Source organism: Lingula anatina, chromosome 1 (genome assembly GCF_051362555.1).
Source record: "Lingula anatina isolate TDL-2025a chromosome 1, LinAna3.0, whole genome shotgun sequence".
Classification (NCBI taxonomy): Eukaryota; Metazoa; Brachiopoda; class Lingulata; order Lingulida; family Lingulidae; genus Lingula; species Lingula anatina.
This window is the reverse complement of record NC_141767.1, coordinates 44,599,402-44,620,292: the sequence shown is the minus strand read 5'-3', so window position 1 is coordinate 44,620,292 and position 20,891 is coordinate 44,599,402. Positions and strand designations below refer to the sequence as shown.

At 33.7% G+C, this 20,891-nt stretch overlaps 1 protein-coding gene across 1 annotated transcript; it reads left to right on the top strand.

Annotated features, from left to right (window-relative positions):
• Positions 1 to 318: 318 nt before the first annotated feature.
• Positions 319 to 20,540, top strand: LOC106168499 (glycine dehydrogenase (decarboxylating), mitochondrial). Its single transcript, XM_013547578.2, has 22 exons — positions 319 to 668; positions 3,933 to 4,011; positions 5,264 to 5,399; positions 6,107 to 6,271; positions 6,909 to 6,986; positions 10,697 to 10,844; positions 11,393 to 11,589; positions 11,915 to 12,117; positions 12,338 to 12,480; positions 12,817 to 12,897; positions 13,084 to 13,184; positions 13,931 to 14,057; positions 14,319 to 14,461; positions 14,695 to 14,770; positions 14,997 to 15,202; positions 15,506 to 15,688; positions 16,123 to 16,382; positions 16,592 to 16,687; positions 17,189 to 17,296; positions 17,570 to 17,634; positions 17,996 to 18,076; positions 18,769 to 20,540. Exons 1-22 carry the CDS (start codon positions 447 to 449, stop codon positions 18,898 to 18,900), a joined length of 3,030 nt encoding a protein of 1,009 aa, XP_013403032.1. The 5' UTR covers positions 319 to 446; the 3' UTR covers positions 18,901 to 20,540.
• Positions 20,541 to 20,891: the final 351 nt, after the last annotated feature.

The window sequence follows — 20,891 nt, the reverse complement described above, 5'->3', positions numbered from 1 at the left end:
AATTTCTATTGTAATGACACGAGAAATAAAAAAAAAAAACACGTCATACCGCTAGTTATTACACTGATACGTATGTGACCCATTGATATATAACCTGTGGGCTATTGTTGCAAATTAAACGTACTTTTAAAATAACTTTTCCTCGTCTCAAGGATCACTCCCATGTCACGCAAAAAATCTGTGTCGGGTCATACATTTATCATGATGACCCAATTCCCCATATTCGGTGAAGGTGTGTTCCAGGCTTTACATCTGATTGGTTGCTGACTAACGTCTGATTGGTTGAGCCCAAAGCATCACATGTTGGTTATGCATAGGTATAAACAGTTGTAATAAAAGGGTCAGAAAACTACAGAACTGCCTCTTGCAGTTCGGTTATGTATGTGGAGTACGACCAACATTCATACGTATAGAAACCCCAGTCTTAATTTTACGTAGAGTGGAGAATGCACCGAGTCTTTAGATATTTGTCGAGCAGGACGTTGAACCTGAAGTATGATAGTTTGATCAGTCTTTGCAGGCCAATTTCAAGTCAACTGAATCAACTGTCAGTGGAAAAAACGAGGTGTTACGGGAACTTTTACTCGAGGCATGATGACTTTACGGAGAGGCATATTGGTCCATCTGAGACCGAAAAGAAAGACATGCTACAGTTTATTGGTGTTAAGGTATTGAATATATTATTATGTGATAGCCATGCAAGGTAGGGTTGTAAATACAGGTATAAGCTGTGTATCATATTTCACCATAACCATTTTCAAAAGAAGGCCTGCTGTATTGTACTTCTTTTATTTGTACACTTAAAGCACAGATAGAGCAACTGACAATGCCAACTTCACGCTAGTATGATCGAGGGACTTGTAATCATTAATCAATTGCACATTCAACTTCAGGGTTATCCACCTTTGATACATGTACAGCCTGGCTATAGAAAATGAGCAAATGTTAAATATTTCACCCAATTTGTAATCAATGATATATGGTCCAAAAATAAATTTGATAAAGAAAATATTCATGGTAGTAAATGTAAGTGAGATGAGACTTTCATGTATTCAATATATTTTTTAACAATTAAGCATCTCATCCTTACGGGTAACAAGACCATTAACAGCTATACTCACTCATTCTCCATTTAAGTCCATTTAACATTTTTTTAAAATTTTATGAAAAATTTTCTTTAAATCAGTTTTAGGGTCTTAAATCACTAAAGAAAATTACTAGATTTATCTTTTCTCACACTAAGAACATAAACAGACTAAATTTTATACCTTTGTTTTTAAACCTTTGTTACTTGTAGCACCATCTCACATTCTTCAATCAATTTATTTTTACTAAAATAGAAAATCTACAACTTGTCTGGAAGCAAGTATGATGTGAAATGTCATAGCAATTGTCTAGAATATTTATTTTAGATCAGTCAATAAGTAGCTTGCAGCTGCTTTAGCAGTGTCCCCAGGTTTTTTAAAAATTGAAAAAAAAACCTTTGTTAAGTTTTTTTGATACAGGTCATTATTTTTAGTTGATTGATGTTCTATAATGTTTTACCCATTAATGAAATTTTCAATACAGGTATATCCATGAGAAGGAAGATGATGTGGTGACAGGGCACAGTCAAGTGTTTTACATAAAAACACAGCAAAGTTGTATTCTTTTATAAAGTAATATGCAAAAGTTTCGTTACCAGGCATTGTGAAAAATGTACTTGATACCGAGAACAAAATGTATCAGTATAATAAAGGTGCATCTAGTAATACCTTCTCAGCACAGTCTTAACTTTTGTTAGTATTAATTATGTGCAAATATCATCCAAAAGGGATGTTATTTTTAAATCTTCCTTTACTAAAACCTTTGTTGCTGAACACAAATACCCCAGGCCCATACTAGCAAGGCATGAATTTAAAAAAATATTTCATGATTTACACAAAAAGCTAGATTTAAGTTAAAGAAAAGTAGAATTTGTGAAGAAGGCTTGAAGTTTCACTTTGAGACTGACAACACCTCAGCAAGACTGCTACTTGGCCCTCCAAGCAAGCCGGTATCACTTTGCTCCAGCCTGTGTGCTCCAGAATGCAACAGGGGTACATGTGTCAACTTAAACATTCAGAAGATGTCTGCATGAAGCTCAGTTGAGGGCCAGAAAGCCATCTGTTTGCACTCCTCTGATGCAGCAACACAGACAAGCGCGTCTATACAGTTTGCAAGAAATCACAGGCTGTGTATGATCCAGCAGTGGTCATGCAGGAGGGTGTGGAGACGACCCGGGAAGTGGAACAGTCAGCCAAACATCTTCAAGCATGATCGGTTTTGAGGGTCATCAGTTCTGGTATGGGGTGGAATTTAAATCAATGGAAGTACTGACCTTCATATGATAGAATGGAACTCTCACTGGTCTCAGATAACGAGGTGAGATTGTCGCCCCTATAGTCTGTCCCTATGCAGGCGCTGTTGGTGACAACTTCATCCTAATTGGGCTTTGGGCTCAACCAATGAGACATTTTACTGATGCTTGGCATAAAGTGTGAATGTGTGTTAAAGCAGTGCTCTTCTGAAGTGTTCTTGGTGGCAATCATGTTCTTTTTCAATTTGATCTTTTTTTCTCACTCTTACTCTGAAATTACTGAAATTTGGTCTTGTTTAGTATTTTTAAGCAAACCAGTCATAATTGTCAAAATATCATTAGCAAAAGACATGATCCCTAGCAAATGTTGACTAGTATATATTGAGAATAAGTGAACATATACTGTTGTCTGCTTAGTTGGCACTCCTATAAAATTCATTTGCTATAAAAAAGTGATACACTGTGCCAGACCTTGTTTTGCAGGGAAAAGTCTTTTGTGTCAAGGTTGAAAACAAACTAGGAGTGGACTTTGAGGGTCAAGTGGACATGTATGACTAACTGTGACAGGCCCTTTCTGTAATCAAAAAAATATATTGTACCTTTGCAGGATGTCAAGATTAAGGATGTTATTTTAACTTTACTCCCCAAATTTTGACATCATGTAGTTACCCTTGATCCAAGTCCAGGTGACAGGTCTTTTCTATGATCAAATATAATTACACCATTGCAGGATGTCAAGAATAAGGGTGTTATTTTAACTTTACTTCCTAAATTTTTTGACATCATGTAGTTACCCTTGATCCGAGTCCAGGTGACAGGTCTTTTCTATAATCAAATACAATTACACCATTGCAGGATGTTAAGTTATGACTTTATTCTGTAAAACGTGACAGCCTGCAGACATTTGCTTACCAGAGCCCAGCTGAGGGATGACATCAATTCCATACATACGTTCTCCCATGGACTCTATGACTCTTTACCAAATGGAAGCAATAGTTGCACCTCTCTCTATATATATATTCCATAGATATTAAATGCTCAATTAGGTAATATGTTTTTATTTATCTGTCTGGTCAACAAGCCAGGTGGTAAGGAGGATGTTCCTAAAATTCTGCACAGTAGAGTAAGCAATTAAGTTCAGAGCAATTAACTGTGCTGATTACTGTCAGAGGGACTTAATTGGCAAGGCCCAGGATCAAGTGGCAGTGCCCAAGTAGTTTTATTACTGAATAAAATTATTTGCTGGGTTTTTATTATTGCATGTGCTTGTTGGCAAAAACTTGGGTATTGATACATTAATATGATAAAATAAACTTGGCATTAAGCTGGTTAAGTTGATAGCAATTTAGTTAGACTTCCCAGGGAGGTAGACCGATCCAGATGGATCGATCTCAGCATGCATGGGAACCCAGTCGTACATGATTATTGTGAGAAATATTGTACTTACTTGGATGATGGTTCAAATATTTTTCAAAAACCTGATATAATTATTATTTTGTTCTTGAACATACATTACATATATTTTTAATATGTATGACCATTTGTCATATTGACCATATGAAACCTAAAATGAGTGTAGTGTCCTTTGTTGCAGGATATTAAGGAATTGATCAACAAAGCTGTTCCTGAAAATATCAGACTAGGTAGAGAACTTGATTTGGAAGAACCTAAAGGTAATCATTTGTCATTATATATACCATAAATGATGTGTAAATATAGCATTTTCTTTTGAAAAATGCACTTTGCCAGTTAATTTTTAATTGTGCAATGTGCTCCTCTTTCCCATATATATCTCTCTTTTTCTCTCTTCTGATATCAGGTATTTTGTATTTTAACCTTTTTATTTTGAAGTTGAAGTTTTGTATGTCAAGATGATAAAAAACAGTTTGAAAAAGTTTTGCCAAAAAACGTGATCTAAAAAAAGAGGAAAAAGAAATAAGTAAGACTATTGAATGTTGGATAGGAGATTAGGCTACCAAAGTCAACAACTGCATGTCAGTGACCAAAACATATCAGTCTGACAATAGGATTTGTCTTTTTTTTTTCAAGCTTTGCTGCATGACTTCTCTTGAATGGACAAGCACTCTGAAGTCATTGTATTAAGATGATCTATTGCTGAAAAAAGAATGTATTGCATTACACCTCAGCTATAGCATAACTGCTCTGATGTTGAATTGTATTAACCAATGTATAACTTCTGATCACAATGCCATTGCTTAGAACACACTAGCATGTGCATGTATGCATACGCACATATATGCATATACACACACATATGCTTGGACACATACAAATTTCCAGTAGATCAATTTTAAAGGTTCTTGACACCTTTTCATGAATATTTGTTTACCCTAATCCTAGTAGTTTTTTACAATGATTTACAAAAGACCCCATTCATGTTTTTATATTTTTGAATTAAAAAAGAGAAAAGAAAAAAGTTTTAATTTCATGCAGAGACCAGGATAACATTTTCAAAAATAAATCTATCATTCAATTTATATTTATTTCTATCTGTTTTAAATCACATGATATAGCAAAAATGTAAACAAAATTAAGTAAAAGCAAACACAGTGAATAATACTTGTGTTATTAGCGTGTTTAAGTAATGCTATGGTTTGTAATATGATATATCTTAATATAGCCAGTATATAAAAGTATACAATAATAGCTGCATGTTCCCTGATGCCCTCAAAGACAATTTATAAGTAAAGGTCAAGCTTACAGGTAGTACCATAGTTTTCTTTGCCGTTATGTGAGTACAAAGTCATTTGGTGTTAACCACCAGTTAACATATTCTGACAATTAACTCTTAAACTCCGTTTAGTAATGAATTTCTTATTTACAGAATTTTCACATATTTGCAATTGTCGAAAATAATTTTGATATTTGATGTGTTTTCCCATTCAGTATTTGTTATTTTTTTAGGAGAACATGAAGTACTTGATCACCTTAAAGGAATTGCCAAAAATAATAAGCTATGGAGGTCATACATTGGGATGGGTTACTATGGATGTGATGTACCCCCAACAATAATGAGAAATATATTTGAAAATCCTGGATGGTAAGAGTATTTAAAATAAAACCAAAATTGAAGTTACTGTAGTTATTCTGACCTATATTGGCTCTACAGGCAGAATGCTTGTCTCCAGTGCAGAATTTTTTTTTTTTTTTTTTTTTTTTTTTTTTTTTTTTTTTTTTTGGTAATGGTGCAGGAGTGCTCATTCATAGTGTAGTAGGTCACAATAACTCATTTCCAAAGGTCAAGCAAACAGACAAACAACAAAAACAAAAAAAAAACATTATAAAAGTGATACCTGGTCCAGTACTGTCTCTTCACTAAGCATTGGACACATTGGTGGTAAAGATCTATGGTTGTGCTGATAATCATGAATACTAATTGTGAAAGCTACATATGCTGCTGCTTGGGGACTATGCTCCCCAGGATTGACCTGATCCATAAAGACCAGCCATAAAATGTAAAGCCAGCTGATCTTGGTTATTGAGAGCTTAAACCCAACATCAACCAACATTAACCTTTTACAAAGTATACATACGTATATATATATTTAATGAAAATTTTTCCTTAATAAAAATGCTCTTTATTAAGTTGTTTCAGAACTTAGATTAGTTGATATTTGGCTGTGCACAAAGTGTCTCATATAATGGGCTAATGTAAGGAAAATAGGTGTTGGGGGTGATACAAGATCTCATGCTGGACAAAAGCTGTTTTTTTATGTGAAATTTAGACTGTACACTGTTCTCTACCAGGGTCACCCAGTACACTCCATATCAAGCAGAGATTGCTCAGGGTAGGCTGGAAAGTCTTCTTAACTACCAGACCATGATTTGTGACATGACAGGCCTGGATGTTGCCAATGCCTCTCTGCTGGATGAGGCTACAGCTGCTGCAGAGGCCATGGGGCTGTGTTACAGGTAATGACTAATGTTATCTGTTATACCTTGAATTTTTTGTACTATAGAGAATGATTATATGTTTTATTTTGTTCATGTCTTTATAATTTGGTTGAGGGGTAAGCCTATTTATTAGGCATAAAATGTATAAAAAATTTTGACGTGGAGTGTAATCTGTTAATAGGTAATGACTATATGTTATCTGTTATTACTTAAATTTTGTTGTACTATAGAGAATTATTATGTTTTATTTTGTCCACATGTCTTTAATTTGGTTTAGGGGTGAGCCTATTTATTAGGCAGAAAATATATTTTAAAAAATTAGATTTGGAGTGTAATCTGTTAATAAATCTTCAAATAGCTCCTTCAAGTGCCACCACATGCTGATATATTCTATATAGTCAGTATTCATCACAAGCAGATTTTGACCTACTTATATATATGTGTATATATACAGGTATATTAACTGTCAGATTTTGTATCAACTTTTCATTTTAGCACAATGGAAAAAAGGAGTTGGCATATGTTTGACCCCATGCATGGTGTAGCCTGATGTTTTATCTTAATAAGTAGACAACCATTGAATGTATAAACTACATGATTTTTTGTCTTATGGTTTTCTGTTATGTTAAACATATGATGAAATCATGAATTACAGATATAACCAGAGACAGAAATTCTATGTAGATGAAAGATGTCACCCCCAAACAATTGCAGTAGTTACAACAAGAGCAAGGTATGAGGATCCCATGGTAAAAAATGAGTTGCTCAGTAGTTTGTTGAATTATCTTTCGTGTAGATAAAAAATAAAGCATAAATTAGTTTCATGTATTATTATGCCTGACAGCTTACTCTATGTGGTATACATACATTATCCAATATTTAACATGGGAATGCATATAAGGTTGTGGCATACCTTAGTAGGATGGTTTTTATGTTCAGACACAGATGTGTCTGTACATATAGCCGTCATCTGCGTCTGTCGTTGCCGTCGTCGCCGTCGCCGTGCACTTTTACCGATAACACGATAAGTGGAAAACTGTTTTTTCTTTTTGTTTGAAACTTACAGAACTGATGAATATTCATAATATGCAGGTCGAGTTCGAAAATCAGCATGATCGGGTCACTTATAGGGAATTTATGCTGTTTTTTCACTTTTTTCAGCATATATGCAGCACCGATAACACGATAAGTGGAAAACCATTTTACCTTTTGGCTTGAAACTTACAGAACTGATGAATATACATAATACGCAGGTCAAGTTCGAAAATCAGCATGATTGGGTCATATTTAGTGAATTTAGGCTATTTTTTCTCTTTTTTCAGCATATATGCAGCACCGATAACACGATAAGTGGAAAACCATTTTACCTTTTGGCTTGAAACTTACAGAACTGATGAATATTCATAATACGCAGGTCAAGTTCGAAAATCAGCACGATCGGGTCACTTATAGGGAATTTATGCTGTTTTTTCACTTTTTTCAGTATATATATGCAACACTGATAACACAATATAAGAAAAACAGATTGGCCAATTGTCATTATACTCACAGGAGGGGCCAATCTTACTAAAACACAGGTTGAGTTTGAAAATCAGCATAATCAGTCCATTATTTTAGAAGTTATGCTGTTTTTTCACATTTCCTCACATTCAATTCTTAGGCATGTTAACAGTCTCATTATTGAACTAATAAGATACGTAAAAGTGTTTGTTTGACATTTCCTACATCTTTACAACATTGTTAGTTGATTTTGTAAAAATGATGGTAAACTTGTTATCATGTATTGTGTAATAAAGTGTCAAAAATGGAAATAAACTCATATCATTACAGTTGGTCAGATGCATTCATCCACTATGTTCAGAATCTCAGAATGGAGGAAGTTGGACATTTAACACTGTTCTATTGATACTTTTCCCATCTCATCAATTTTCTTCATTGGTCATATAAAAATGGCAGTAAACTGTTTATTTTGTTTTATGTTAAAAAAGTCTTGTTTACATTTTGGCATTTTCAATATGTGACTTTGAAGTTCCATGGGCCTGAAGACTTTTGCTAGTTACATTTTCTGAATAACCATGATACTAATATTTTATAATTAAAAATTGATGGTCATTATGCTGTAAAACATTATGTAATATTGCATCAAAATTTGAAGAAACCCCTATTTTGGGCACTGCTCCCATGATGACCATTTAAGGAAAATCATGTCACTTACTGTTCTCAAACTTACAGGAAAGAAACATGGGACTAAAATACAGCTTCAGTAGGCAATGCAGTCTGTTTGGTAAATCTTTCTGGCAATTAAACAGTTTTTTGTGAAAATTTAATTTTTCACATATTGGCATTTCCAAGGTGTGACTTCGAACCTCCACGGGCTTGAAGACCCATGCTAGTCACATTTTGTGAAAATCCATGACACTTATATTTTATTATTAAAAATCGATGATCATTATGCTGTTAAGCATTATGTAATGTTGCATCAAAATAGAAGAAAACACAATTTTTGGTGCTGCTGCCTTGATGACCATTATGGGAAAACCGTGTTACTTATGACTGTCAAACTTTCAAAAAAGAAACACAGGACTAAAATGCAGCCTGAGTTAGAAAAGCAGTCTAATTGGCTTCTTTTTCTGGAAATTATACATTTTAGTGTAATATTCATTATCTTTTTGGCATATTCATTGTGGGACTCGGAGCTCCCATGGACATGAAGCCAAATGATAATCCTATTTTCTACATGTCCATCCTATTTATAGTCAATAAACAAAAATTGGTGATAATTATTCTCTAATTTATTATGTAATGTTACATCAAAATTGACAACAATCTTTTTGCACTGCTACTGCAAACATTATGAAAAGAAAACTGTGCTACTTATTATGATTTTAAACTTACAAGTACGATTTTTAGGATTGGCCTTCAGCTCATGAGAAAACCAGATCTATTGGATTATCATGTTTATTGTATTTATGCATTTTTTGTGAAATTTTCATTTTTCTCATTCTGGCACTTTCTAAGTATAAACTTGAACTCTGATGGGCCTGGAGCCTTATGCTTTTACTTTCGTCTGTGTTACCTGTTGTGCATAAGTTGATGTTGACTGTGCAGTTAACCATAATGTATTATTGCATCAGGATTGGTAGTCTCCTATTTTGGGCATTATGGTTTTGTGCTTTTCTTAAGGTGTGACTTATGGGCCTGAAGACCTTTGAGTGGGTCAGTCTGTAAATTACCCTTGGGTATCAGTAGATCAATTTCAGAGTTATAAAGTCATTTGCTTTAATAGGCCATTAAATGAGATTACGTAAAGCACACTTATTGATATTTCCCTGTAAACTCCCAAAGGTAAAGCCCTCTGCTAGATTAATAATAAGGAAGCAGTGATAATTATGCAGGTAAATTTTGTTTAATATTGCAAATAAGTTATATATATATATATAGCTCTGCCAAGGGGGTTATATTTTCACCCCTGTTTGTCTGTCATCCACATAACACAAAAAGTTATGGACCGATTTTGCAGAAATTTTCAGGAACTGTCGGAAGTGGGCCAAAGAGGACAATGATTAATTTTTGGTGGTGGTCCGGATCAATAATCAATCAATTATCAATAATAATCAACAATTGCTGCCTTGGCAGAGGTCTGCACTCTCAAAGTGCTTTTCTAGTTTTGTTGTTTTCCTTTATAATTTTTTCTCAAACACTTGCATTTGTGACTTTTAACTCTCTTCTGCCTGGGGCTCTGCATATTTTCTGTATTTCTACAAAAGCAGTTGTATTGTTTTTTATGTCTTTAAACATTATGTAATATTATTTTATGCACTGTCATCATTTTTCAAATATTGAGACTTTCATAATGTGAATTTGAACTCTCATGGTCCTGAAACTGTAATCTTATTGAAGGGGTGGATTGAGACCATCTTCTGGGTCTTCCGGAAGGCAGTCAGGTTATTAAGTTTATATTGACTGGTATCTATTTTTTCTGTTGGAAGACCATCAAAATGGAGGATGGATCAACATAGATACTTTGTAATACTGTCAGAAAATATCTCTGGGTCTGCTCCTGTTATTGACCATGTTACCTGTTGTGCAAGATTAAAATTCAGTGTTGACTGAGAGTGCTATTATAAGCATTATTTATTATTGCATCAAAATTGACAAAATGACCTTTTTTGCATCTTTATTTTCTGTTTTTTGTCTGTACATTTGACAGCTTTGCTGCCTTGTTTGAATATGAATGCTGTTGTGAACCATATTATAAACAATAAAAAAGAGAAATATAATTTGACACCTTTTATTGCAAAAGAATTACGACTTACGACAAATGTTCTTGGTGTACATGGGTCTGTATCCATCAAAATGTTTCATGGTCTTGTGCCACCACAATAGATGCTGCCCTCTGATGGAATAAAATATGAAAACCTCAATTTTTGTTGAATTTATAAGTGTACTAGGAATAGAAGTTATCTGCTGTCCAGCTGATGAGATGGATTTCTCAAAGCAAGACATTGGTGGAGTGCTGTTTCAGTATCCTGACACAAATGGCAGCATTGAAGATCTGTCTGCATTCGTAGCTGATGCTCAAGCAAATGGGGTAACAATTTATACCTTCTTGATGTTTTTTTTTTAAATTTTATTCTTACATTACAATGTAGAGATAGTTATAGGCTTTATAACCTGATAAATCAGGTTGGCATTCACAACAGTGGACTAACTAGTCCGCAGATCAAATATGGCTGACCCTTGAATGCTTGTTGCATAATTCCTTGGGGGAATCTATTCAGTGTCTAATAGGGGATTACATGACAAACTTTATTGTGGGTTATTATTTTTGATCTGTGGACTAGTTAGTTCGCTGCTGTGAATGCTGCCTAGGATATCAATTTTTGTCATTAATAAGACATACCAGTGGACAACCATATGACAAACATTGATATCAACACCACCACAACCACCACAACAAGAACATGTTAGCTACCCAGATATCTTGAATAAATATTGAAAAAAGAAATTGTTACAACAGTTTGTGTCCTACTGACAGCAAGTGGGTGATGTCATCATACTGATTGTTTTATTCTGATAAAGGACCAGTTAAGTAAAAACTTAAAAGCATGTAGCCTCAATTTTCTCCTTTCATTTCAGACCCTAGTTGTATGTGCCACTGACCTGTTAGCCCTCACAATCCTGAGGCCCCCAGGGGAGTTTGAAGTGGACATCACTGTAGGCACCAGCCAGAGGTTTGGGGTTCCCCTGGGGTATGGGGGGCCACATGCAGGGTTCTTTGCTGTGAAGAAAAAGTACATAAGAATGGTGCCAGGAAGGATGATTGGGGTTACAAAGTATGCTTTTTAAAAAATAATTTTAAACTTAAATATTGGTACGTTTTATTACTTTTTAAAAGCTTTATCTATTGTACCAGACATCCTTACTTTTTCTTATTAGTGATAAAAGTGAGAAGATTATAAAATATTAAATTTTCAAAAATTTATTACACAATTTTCCTTTAAATTTTTATACCATTTCACCAAATGTTAAGGTTTAAATGAAAAAATACATAAATTTACTCATAAACATACCAAAAACAGTTCAACAAAGTTCATACAAAATTCAGAGTGAACATAACTTATCCTTTCTATGTGTATTTAAAAACGTTATTTCATTTAGAGATGCCAGTGGAAAAGAAGCCTACAGGCTGGTCCTGCAGACAAGAGAACAGCACATTCGCCGTGATAAAGCCACTAGTAATATATGCACTGCCCAGGCTCTTCTGGCCAATATGTCAGCCATGTATGCTGTGTATCATGGCCCCCATGGCCTGAAACACATTGGAACCCGGGTTCACCATGCTGCACTGATTTTGAATGAGGGTAAGAAATTATTCATGCTGTAACGTCTGATAATATGAGCTTGTCATAATCTCTCTCTGTCTTTCTGTTTCATGTTTCTTCATAGTCATTGTTGTCCATTTACAACTTTTTTGAAAGTGGTATCTCCACTTATATTGACTCTTCATGTGCTTTGAAAAGGTTAATGTCAATAGTCGGGGTATAAATCAGTCTTATCAATGTTATATAAATAACTTCTCAGGTGTAGAGAGTGCTGGTCACTCACAGGTCAACAACGTATTTTATGACACCCTGAAGATCATGCCAGCTGACCAGGAATTGAACAATATTATTCAGAGGGCTCAGGAAAAGAAAATCAATCTCAGATATTTCCCTGATGATCATGTGAGTCTAAGGAAAATCCATGGAGACTTTTTTTTTACTTAATTTATCATAATTGTCTTAACTCTTGTGTTTTTAAGTAATGAATGATTTCTGGTAGAATACTGGTATTGCTGAAAGACTACTGGTATTGCTGAAAGACAAGATATTAATTAGCATACTTTTTTGTGTAACCCCCCCCCCCCCAAAAAAAAAAAAAAACACTTAAATTGGTTATTATTTGAGTCGAAATCTTGTAGACATTGTCTCTTGTAGACATTGCCTATATAGCAGAAAACTCTGTACAGCATCTTTTTAAAATCTTTAAATTGACCTGAATTCCAAAGACACCTTTTTCAGATTGGAGTATCTCTGGATGAGACAGTTGAAATAGAAGACCTCAATGACTTATTATGGGTATTTGGTTCTCAGGAGAAAGCTGTGAGTTACACATTTTCATATTTTATCTTTAACATTTTGCATTGTGTTTATCTAATCAAATTCATGCACAACATTGTCTTGGGATATTTTTGTTATTGAAATTATTCAGATATTATTGTAGATATTACAGTTTGATATCACTGTTTCTGGGGAAATCTATCATTATTATTGGGTATAAAATTTCAGGAAGATATTGCAGTGGCTTTGGAAAGAGATTGTCCCAGATCTCTGTTTAATACTCCATTTAAAAGGACATCAAAATATCTCACGGAAAATGTATTTAACAGGTAAAGGCTAAATGATGCGAGTTCTTTCAAAAGTGTCTTGTCATTTGAGCAAAAGAGGTGAATTGTAGGACATTCTTATAGTAGAAAGACATTACACTGAATATACCTCTTAGCTCCATTTAACTAATTCAGACATGCATATGCAACGGTTCACAACAAAGTCTAATTTCTCTTTGTTCTTATTTATTCCATACCATCTTGCTGTAAATATATAAAGAGCGATGAGCAAAGAAGAATTTGTGCGATCATCATAATAATGTTATTAATAGCTATAATCTTAATATATAATAAGTATAATAATAATAATGATAATATTCATAAAAGAATTAAACTATTGACCACGTACCTGTAAATATATAAAGAGCGATGAGCAAAGAAGAATGACAGAAAAAGGCGGCGACGATATTTATAAGCGACGAAAGGCGGGAAAGATGACCAATGGGAATGAGAGAGTAAGATGACGCCCACGTGACAAAACAAAAGACGAACACGAGTGAAGAAAAAACATTCATACGGCTACACATATGAATGCATATTTCAGTTTTACTTTTCAAGAATACAGTAATTGATAATTTTTTTCATCATAACATAAATATTTCACTTTGAAATATCACCACCGATTCATATGAAGTAACGCATTTAAATTTAAAACTATAAAACACATCAGATGACTAACACAAACATTCTTAGGAAACCAGCAAAAACTTGACAGTGTATTTTCCTTTTTTTTTTTTTTTTGCTTTCAGATTTCACTCAGAGACACAAATTGTGAGATACATGAAGATATTGGAAAATAAAGATGTATCTCTAGTTCACTCCATGATTCCATTAGGGTCATGTACAATGAAGCTGAACAGTACCACAGAAATGATTGTAAGCATGACCATTGAATTAACTGAGATTTTGATAATTTGTTCTTTTTTCCTGTGCATTTTATAGTATTATTTAATGTTGATAATTGATGTAAATTAAAATAATTATCTAACTCTTACCAGCATTTTGTTAACATTTTATTTGTTCAGTATTATTAATATCTTTTTATGATCAGTTAGATAAAATAGATAAAAGATAAATTTGTGGGACAGATTTGCTTTTTCTGAAATTAATAAATAAAGATAAAATGTCTCTTTTTAGCCGTGTTCCTGGTCAGAATTTGCTCACATTCACCCATTTGCTCCTGTTGAGCAGGCACTAGGATACCTTCAACTGTTTGAGGAGCTGGAAAAAGACCTCTGTGAAATCACAGGGTATGACAGAATCTCTTTCCAACCAAACAGGTATGTGTTTGGCATCAAAGCATGTGAAGTTCCAAATGATGCTGTGTTGATATGATTGAAATCCTTCCCATATTTTTGGTTTCAGTTTGGAGTTTCATGCACAGATGTACTGGAAAAATGTGATGAAAAATCATCAGAAAAGTTGGTTTATATTTACCAGAGAGTCTTTGATATGCATATTGATATGCTATCAACAGATGAGATTGATATTTTGATATTTTGTTCAATTCCAGTGGAGCCCAGGGTGAATATGCAGGTCTGAGGGCAATAATGGCATATTTAAAATCAAAAGGACAATCACACAGAACAGTAAGACTTTGGATTATGAATTGTAAAATCTTGTACAAAACTTTTGAAGCTTTTGAAAGGGTCATTCTAAAACATTAAAGAGAGTTGGCCTTTTTCATATCAATATTTGTAAACATCTGAAATCTTTTTTTTGGCTTGAGCAAAGATTTCATTAACCTGAGTAATGCATTTTGCTTATTTTATGCAGCTTTAACTTTTACATTCAAGTTTTATCACTGTTTTCAAGGTCTGTCTGATCCCAGCTTCTGCCCATGGTACCAACCCTGCAAGTGCACAAATGGCTGGGATGGAAATCAAACCTATCAAAGCAGACAAATATGGTGAAATAGACATGGTCCATCTCAAAACCATGGTAGAAAAGCACAAAGACAATTTAGCGTGTATGATGATTACATATCCCTCTACTTTTGGAGTGTTCGAGGAAAGAATAAGGTAAGATTCCCTAAGAACAATTATTTTAATTCTTAATGAATAGAAGTGTAGCACATCAACTCTGAAATTAAGAATCTCACTTGGAAATAAAGTAATTTTTCAAGCTGATGTGTGACTTGTTTATTCAATGAGTCCTGCTTGCTGTAATTACACAACATCTGTTGGGTTAGTCGATCCCCCCTCCCTTTTTCCATCTATATACCTTGTTCTGGAGAGGATGGTTCGTATCATTTCTTCTTCAGGAACAAGTGCATGAGTTCACCCACTAGTGTATATCAATTCTTCACCTGTATTAATCTTCAGGGACATTTGCAGTCTGATTCATGATAATGGAGGTCAAATCTATCTGGATGGTGCCAACATGAATGCCCAGGTGGGGCTGTGTAGACCTGGGGACTATGGAGCTGATGTCTCCCATCTCAACCTACACAAGACTTTCTGCATACCCCATGGTGGGGGAGGCCCTGGCATGGGACCCATTGGAGTGTAAGTAGGTTTTGTGGGTTTATGGAGCAAGCTGTCATGAACAGGCCTGTGTTAAGTATATTTACCATCTGTATCACTTTTCCAAGTCTTTATATATAGCAGAATATCTTATGCTTAAATAAGTAATAGAAACAGGAAAACGTACGACTTGCCTTATTATTTTATTAGTAGTCCTTTAGATAACATTTTAAATTATGTTAAGTCTCACTAGTGTCTCAGTAATAGTGCTGTCCCAAATTACTGAGACATTAGTGAATAGTGTTCATTCTCAGAGTCACACACACTGAGGAAGGTCATGGTAATGATCGAAAGCTTTGTTCGGTACAGCTCAAGTAAGTGTAGGAATTAAAAAGTTCAAGTGTATAACATAATCAAAAGACTACACAGGTATTTTCCATCAAAATAACATTTTTTTATTGTCTTTCATCTTTCAGAAAACGGCATTTGGCTCCTCATCTTCCCACACACCCCATCATCCCTCCATATGGGACCACGGGACCAGAGGCAGAGTCTTTTGGTGTGATCAGTGGTGCCCCCTATGGTTCAAGTGCCATTCTACCAATATCCTGGGCATATATCAAGATGATGGGGGCAGAGGGATTGAGACATGCCACAGAGATTGCCATTCTTAATGCCAACTACATGAGCTATAGACTGAAGGGCTATTATAAGACACTGTATAGCAATTTTGCTGGTGAGCAATTTTTTTATTCATGATTTTTATCTTAAAATGCTAATAGTATTAATTGATAACTGTGCTAATAATGAAATAGATGTAAATGATGATTGATCAGGTCTGTTCATTTAATTAGTATTCAGTTCAAGGAATGCCTGTTGAATCTTAGCTATCGTGTTTTGTAACAAGGAAAAGTTTCAGTACGGAACTTTGTTTTTTGCTTTCAGGTTATTGTGCACATGAATTTATTGTTGACTGCAGAGAATTCAAGAAGACAGCTGGTGTGGAGGTGGTAGACATTGCTAAAAGACTTATGGACTATGGTAATAAACAAGCTTAAATAATTCACAATAGATTATCTTAAATTCAGATACTTAATTTTGTAAATGTTGACTTATTATAAACTTAAGTTGTTTTATTTAATTGATATTGCAAAAAAAAGCTTTAATACATTGCAGCTACTAAAATAATAAATTGCAAAGACGGGAAGATTTATGTTATTTATTTATGCATTATTTATTATAAATGTGCCATATGTCTCAATTCTTGATAGACTTGATAAAAAAGTTTTTCTCAATTTGCTAGAGGGTAGACACGGTAGTCAAAATGTCATGTTTCACATGTTAGAAAAATGTTTGGAAAAAGTAGTGGTTTATTTTCCAAAAAAAAAAAAATCAATATATATATATATATATATATATATATATATATATATATATATATATATATATATATATATATATATATATATTTTTTTTTTTTTTTTTTTTTTTTTTTATTGTATGTCTTATTTCATCAGATATTTGCTGTGTCATTTTTCTCAGGCTTCCACGCTCCCACCATGTCCTGGCCAGTGCCTGGAACACTCATGGTGGAACCCACAGAGTCTGAGAGCAAGGAAGAACTGGACAGATTCTGTGATGCCCTCATCTGTAAGATGTCCCTCATTTAATTTACTATATATAAGATGGTGCAGTTTTTCTTTGCCTTAGTAACAACATAAAAGTATTTCCAGAGTAGAGATGATGTGGTTACATTTGGCATGTAGTTATATTTATTTCCTAGTAATTACAATGTACATACACTGTAGTCTAGATTTTATATTAAAATAATGTAGCTTATAAATTATATTATCTTATGTGTTATAACTTATAGTACATTGATATTTATGTTTAATTCCAATAATTTTTATTCAACTTTTTCAGCAATAAAGCATGAAATTGATGACATAGAACAGGGTAAACTGGACCCCAAAATCAACCCTCTCAAGGTTAGTATTTATGTAACAACCTCATACTTCAAGAATGAGGATTACAGATTCTTTTATGATATGGATAACATGACTACAGTGTGTGTCATAATCATTTCATAATAATTTGATAATTAGGTGATTTTTTGGCATGTATGTATGCATTTATGTATGTATGTACTAGATGAACCCTAATATCAATTATCTTAATCTATTCTATGACATTTGTATAGATGTTTTTATCCAAGTGCTTATGTCTTTTGCTTATGTCATTTAACAAGGTAATAGCAAAACATGCATACATAAATTATTATCAAAAAGTAGAAATAATTTTTATTAATAAGTAGAAATGCACAGAACAATTATGTTTTTATTTTTTCAGATGGCCCCCCACTCAGCAGATGTGGTGTTAAGCAGTAACTGGGACAGGCCCTATAGCAGAGAAATGGCTGCTTATCCAGCAGTAAGTGATAACATTAATCAGTTATGCAAATAATTTAGGGAATGTAGATTATTTTAATTGGAAGTAGAAAGAAATCCAGATGTGATTAATACTTATAATTTAACATATATATAAGTTTTTCAGCAGTATCTGTACATAGTAGACAAATCTACAACCATGACAATTATTTAATTTTGATTTGATCATTACAACTGTCCAGGGTGTTAGTATGGTTAAAACACTTGTCTCTTATCATCTCTTACATCTGCTTGTTCTCATTCTCCAATTTACACTCCTAAATTATCACTCTCCTCATTCATGTTTACTTACTGGGCAGTATGTTCATTTCACACTTTTACTTATGCATGTGCTAACTTGTTTTCCATAGTCCACTTTGTATTATACTTATATACTAAGCCTTTGAATTTTCACTTTCTCTATTATTCTTTGGTGTAAATTGCGTTGTTTTTTACACAATGTCTGTATTAAATCATTTTATGTATTATAAATATTTTCCCTCTTTTATCTCCAGTAAGTACACACTGGCCAGGGAAATCAGAAATTGTAATATCTGTTCTATACAAAAAATGATAAAAAGATTTTTATACATAGCAAGATAAAGCTCTGAAGTATATTTCGGCTGATAATTTTGTCCAGAAAAAGTTACCCAGTGTAATGGAATGAAGAGTTTGTAATTACATTTTCTTTTGCAGAGTTTTGTGTGCCCAGACACCAAGATATGGCCCACTGTGAGTAGGATTGATGACAAGTATGGAGACCAGAACCTGTTTTGTACTTGCCTGCCCATGGAGGAATACAAGTCCCCTTTTGTGGCCAAAAATTAGGCACATATGTCTGGACATTATTGTTGATGACATTGCTTCATTCCATTGCATTACAACAGATTGTACAAATTCATTTCCTTCCCAGCTGCAATAAACATGTTTTTGGGGGTTTTGGAGATCTTAAATGCTAATTTCTGTGGATTTTAAATTTGGTGTGGCATTGCTTTATTACATTGAGGTTTTGCTCTTATTGAGTATTACCCTTTATTGTCACAGTATATTTCATAAGTTTTAACAGCATGTATACAGTATTTATGACGTGTGATAGAATCATTAGCTTTATATACATATATATTTATACACACACTCATTGGTGGTTAATTTTATAAGATAAGATATATACATTTAGACAAGGCAGCAAAGCTGTCAAATGTGGAAAATGAAACTAAGTTTGAAGACAATAAGTGCCATGGTTAACCAGCCATTGTGGTAACAGTGAAAAGTGAACGGCAGCACCGACACTCACAGGTGGTGTCTGTCCATAAAAAGAAGATAAAGATTGGAGTGGCCACATGCCATGACAGAAGTTTTTTGCGCATTGAAAAAATGTGTTCAATATATTTCCCTTTTATGATACTGTTCTCACAATGATCATAAATTAGAAATTATTTATTCAGAAGAGTTTTGCATTTAGTTTTGACTCTTTTTAGCATGAAATTGTGAATGCATGTTTTTGGTGCACTTACAACTTTTTGCTCATTAGTCTCTTCAGTTATTTGTTCTACTAATTGTTTATTTAGTGCAATATTCTTCATACTTCTGCTACTTATTCATATTAAGATCATCCTCCTACAGTTTCTGTGATTAATACATACTTATTATATTAATATTAATGTATAATTTTTGTCAAGTATTTCCTGTTATTAATGTTGCCATATATCATGCCATAAACTTAACACTTTAAATACCCCTTTTATGGGAGTGTGTTAGTTATAATTGACTTTTTTTCTCGTTTTCCTTAAAAATTTATGTGTGTAAGAAATTCTGATATCATAAACTTGGATATCATATCCATCAATCTAAGTGCTTATGAAACTAGCAGTTACTAATATTCATCAAAAAATAAGATGTATTCATTTTATTGAACCACGCAGTTATTTATATATCTGTTATATTCACATCAGCACTTAGACCCCATTTCCAGAGATTAGATCGATCTACTTTAGATCGACCTAACTCCCTGGTGGTTCATGCTAAATAGCTGTCAGCCGAGCGGACACGAAAGTTAATTACCCCCTTACAGCTTGTAGTAGGCGGGACGGACATTTAAGCCGGATTATCTGACAGTAATCTAGTGAGACTCCCTGCCGGGATAGATCGATCTAAAAGCTCTGGGAATACAGCCTTAAGGTATAAGCAGCATGCCTCACTAAAAGCTTTAAAACTCCCACAATTGGATGTATCCTTATGAAAAAAAAAGGGACGATATGCTTTATGATGTGATTCATATCATTTACTAGTGTCTCCTCAATTAAGGTTGTTTTTTTTTCTTCTACCTTTGCTGTATGAGAGCCTGGTCATAATTTACTACACATTGTACAGATAATACGTGTTTATTACAAACTGCCACAAAAAATCTCAGATTTGCTGTGTTCAAATTTCTTTGTAAACTATGACCAAATATAAATTATGGTATCCAACTGGTTTCATTGTTATTATTCACAAAAATGTGGAAATAAAACTATACAAAGCATATGATGGTTGTAGATCATAGAGTACAAATTTTAATGTGCTACATGTAAAAACTGTCTATTTTGATAACAAACACATTCACAGAGATATGTAACATGTACTTTTACAACCTGATTCAGCAGAGATAATGTTTTGATAGCCCTCATTAGATGATGGAGCAGATAACCTCATTCGAACTGGACTTGGCTTTGAGCTTTAAGGTAAAAGGAGCTGGTATATGTATCTAGATATAACAAAGCAGAAGTCGGATTACTTATGCTGTCTCTCATTCACAATCTCATTACAGAAAGATACCCAGA

Coding starts and splice junctions, on each gene's coding strand:
- LOC106168499 (XM_013547578.2), top strand. CDS start 447: ATGCACCGAGTCTTTAGATATTTGTCGAGCAGGACGTTGAACCTGAAG. Junction 17,635..17,995: donor CCAAAATCAACCCTCTCAAG/GTTAGTATTTAT, acceptor TTATTTTTTCAG/ATGGCCCCCCACTCAGCAGA. Junction 18,077..18,768: donor AAATGGCTGCTTATCCAGCA/GTAAGTGATAAC, acceptor TTTCTTTTGCAG/AGTTTTGTGTGCCCAGACAC.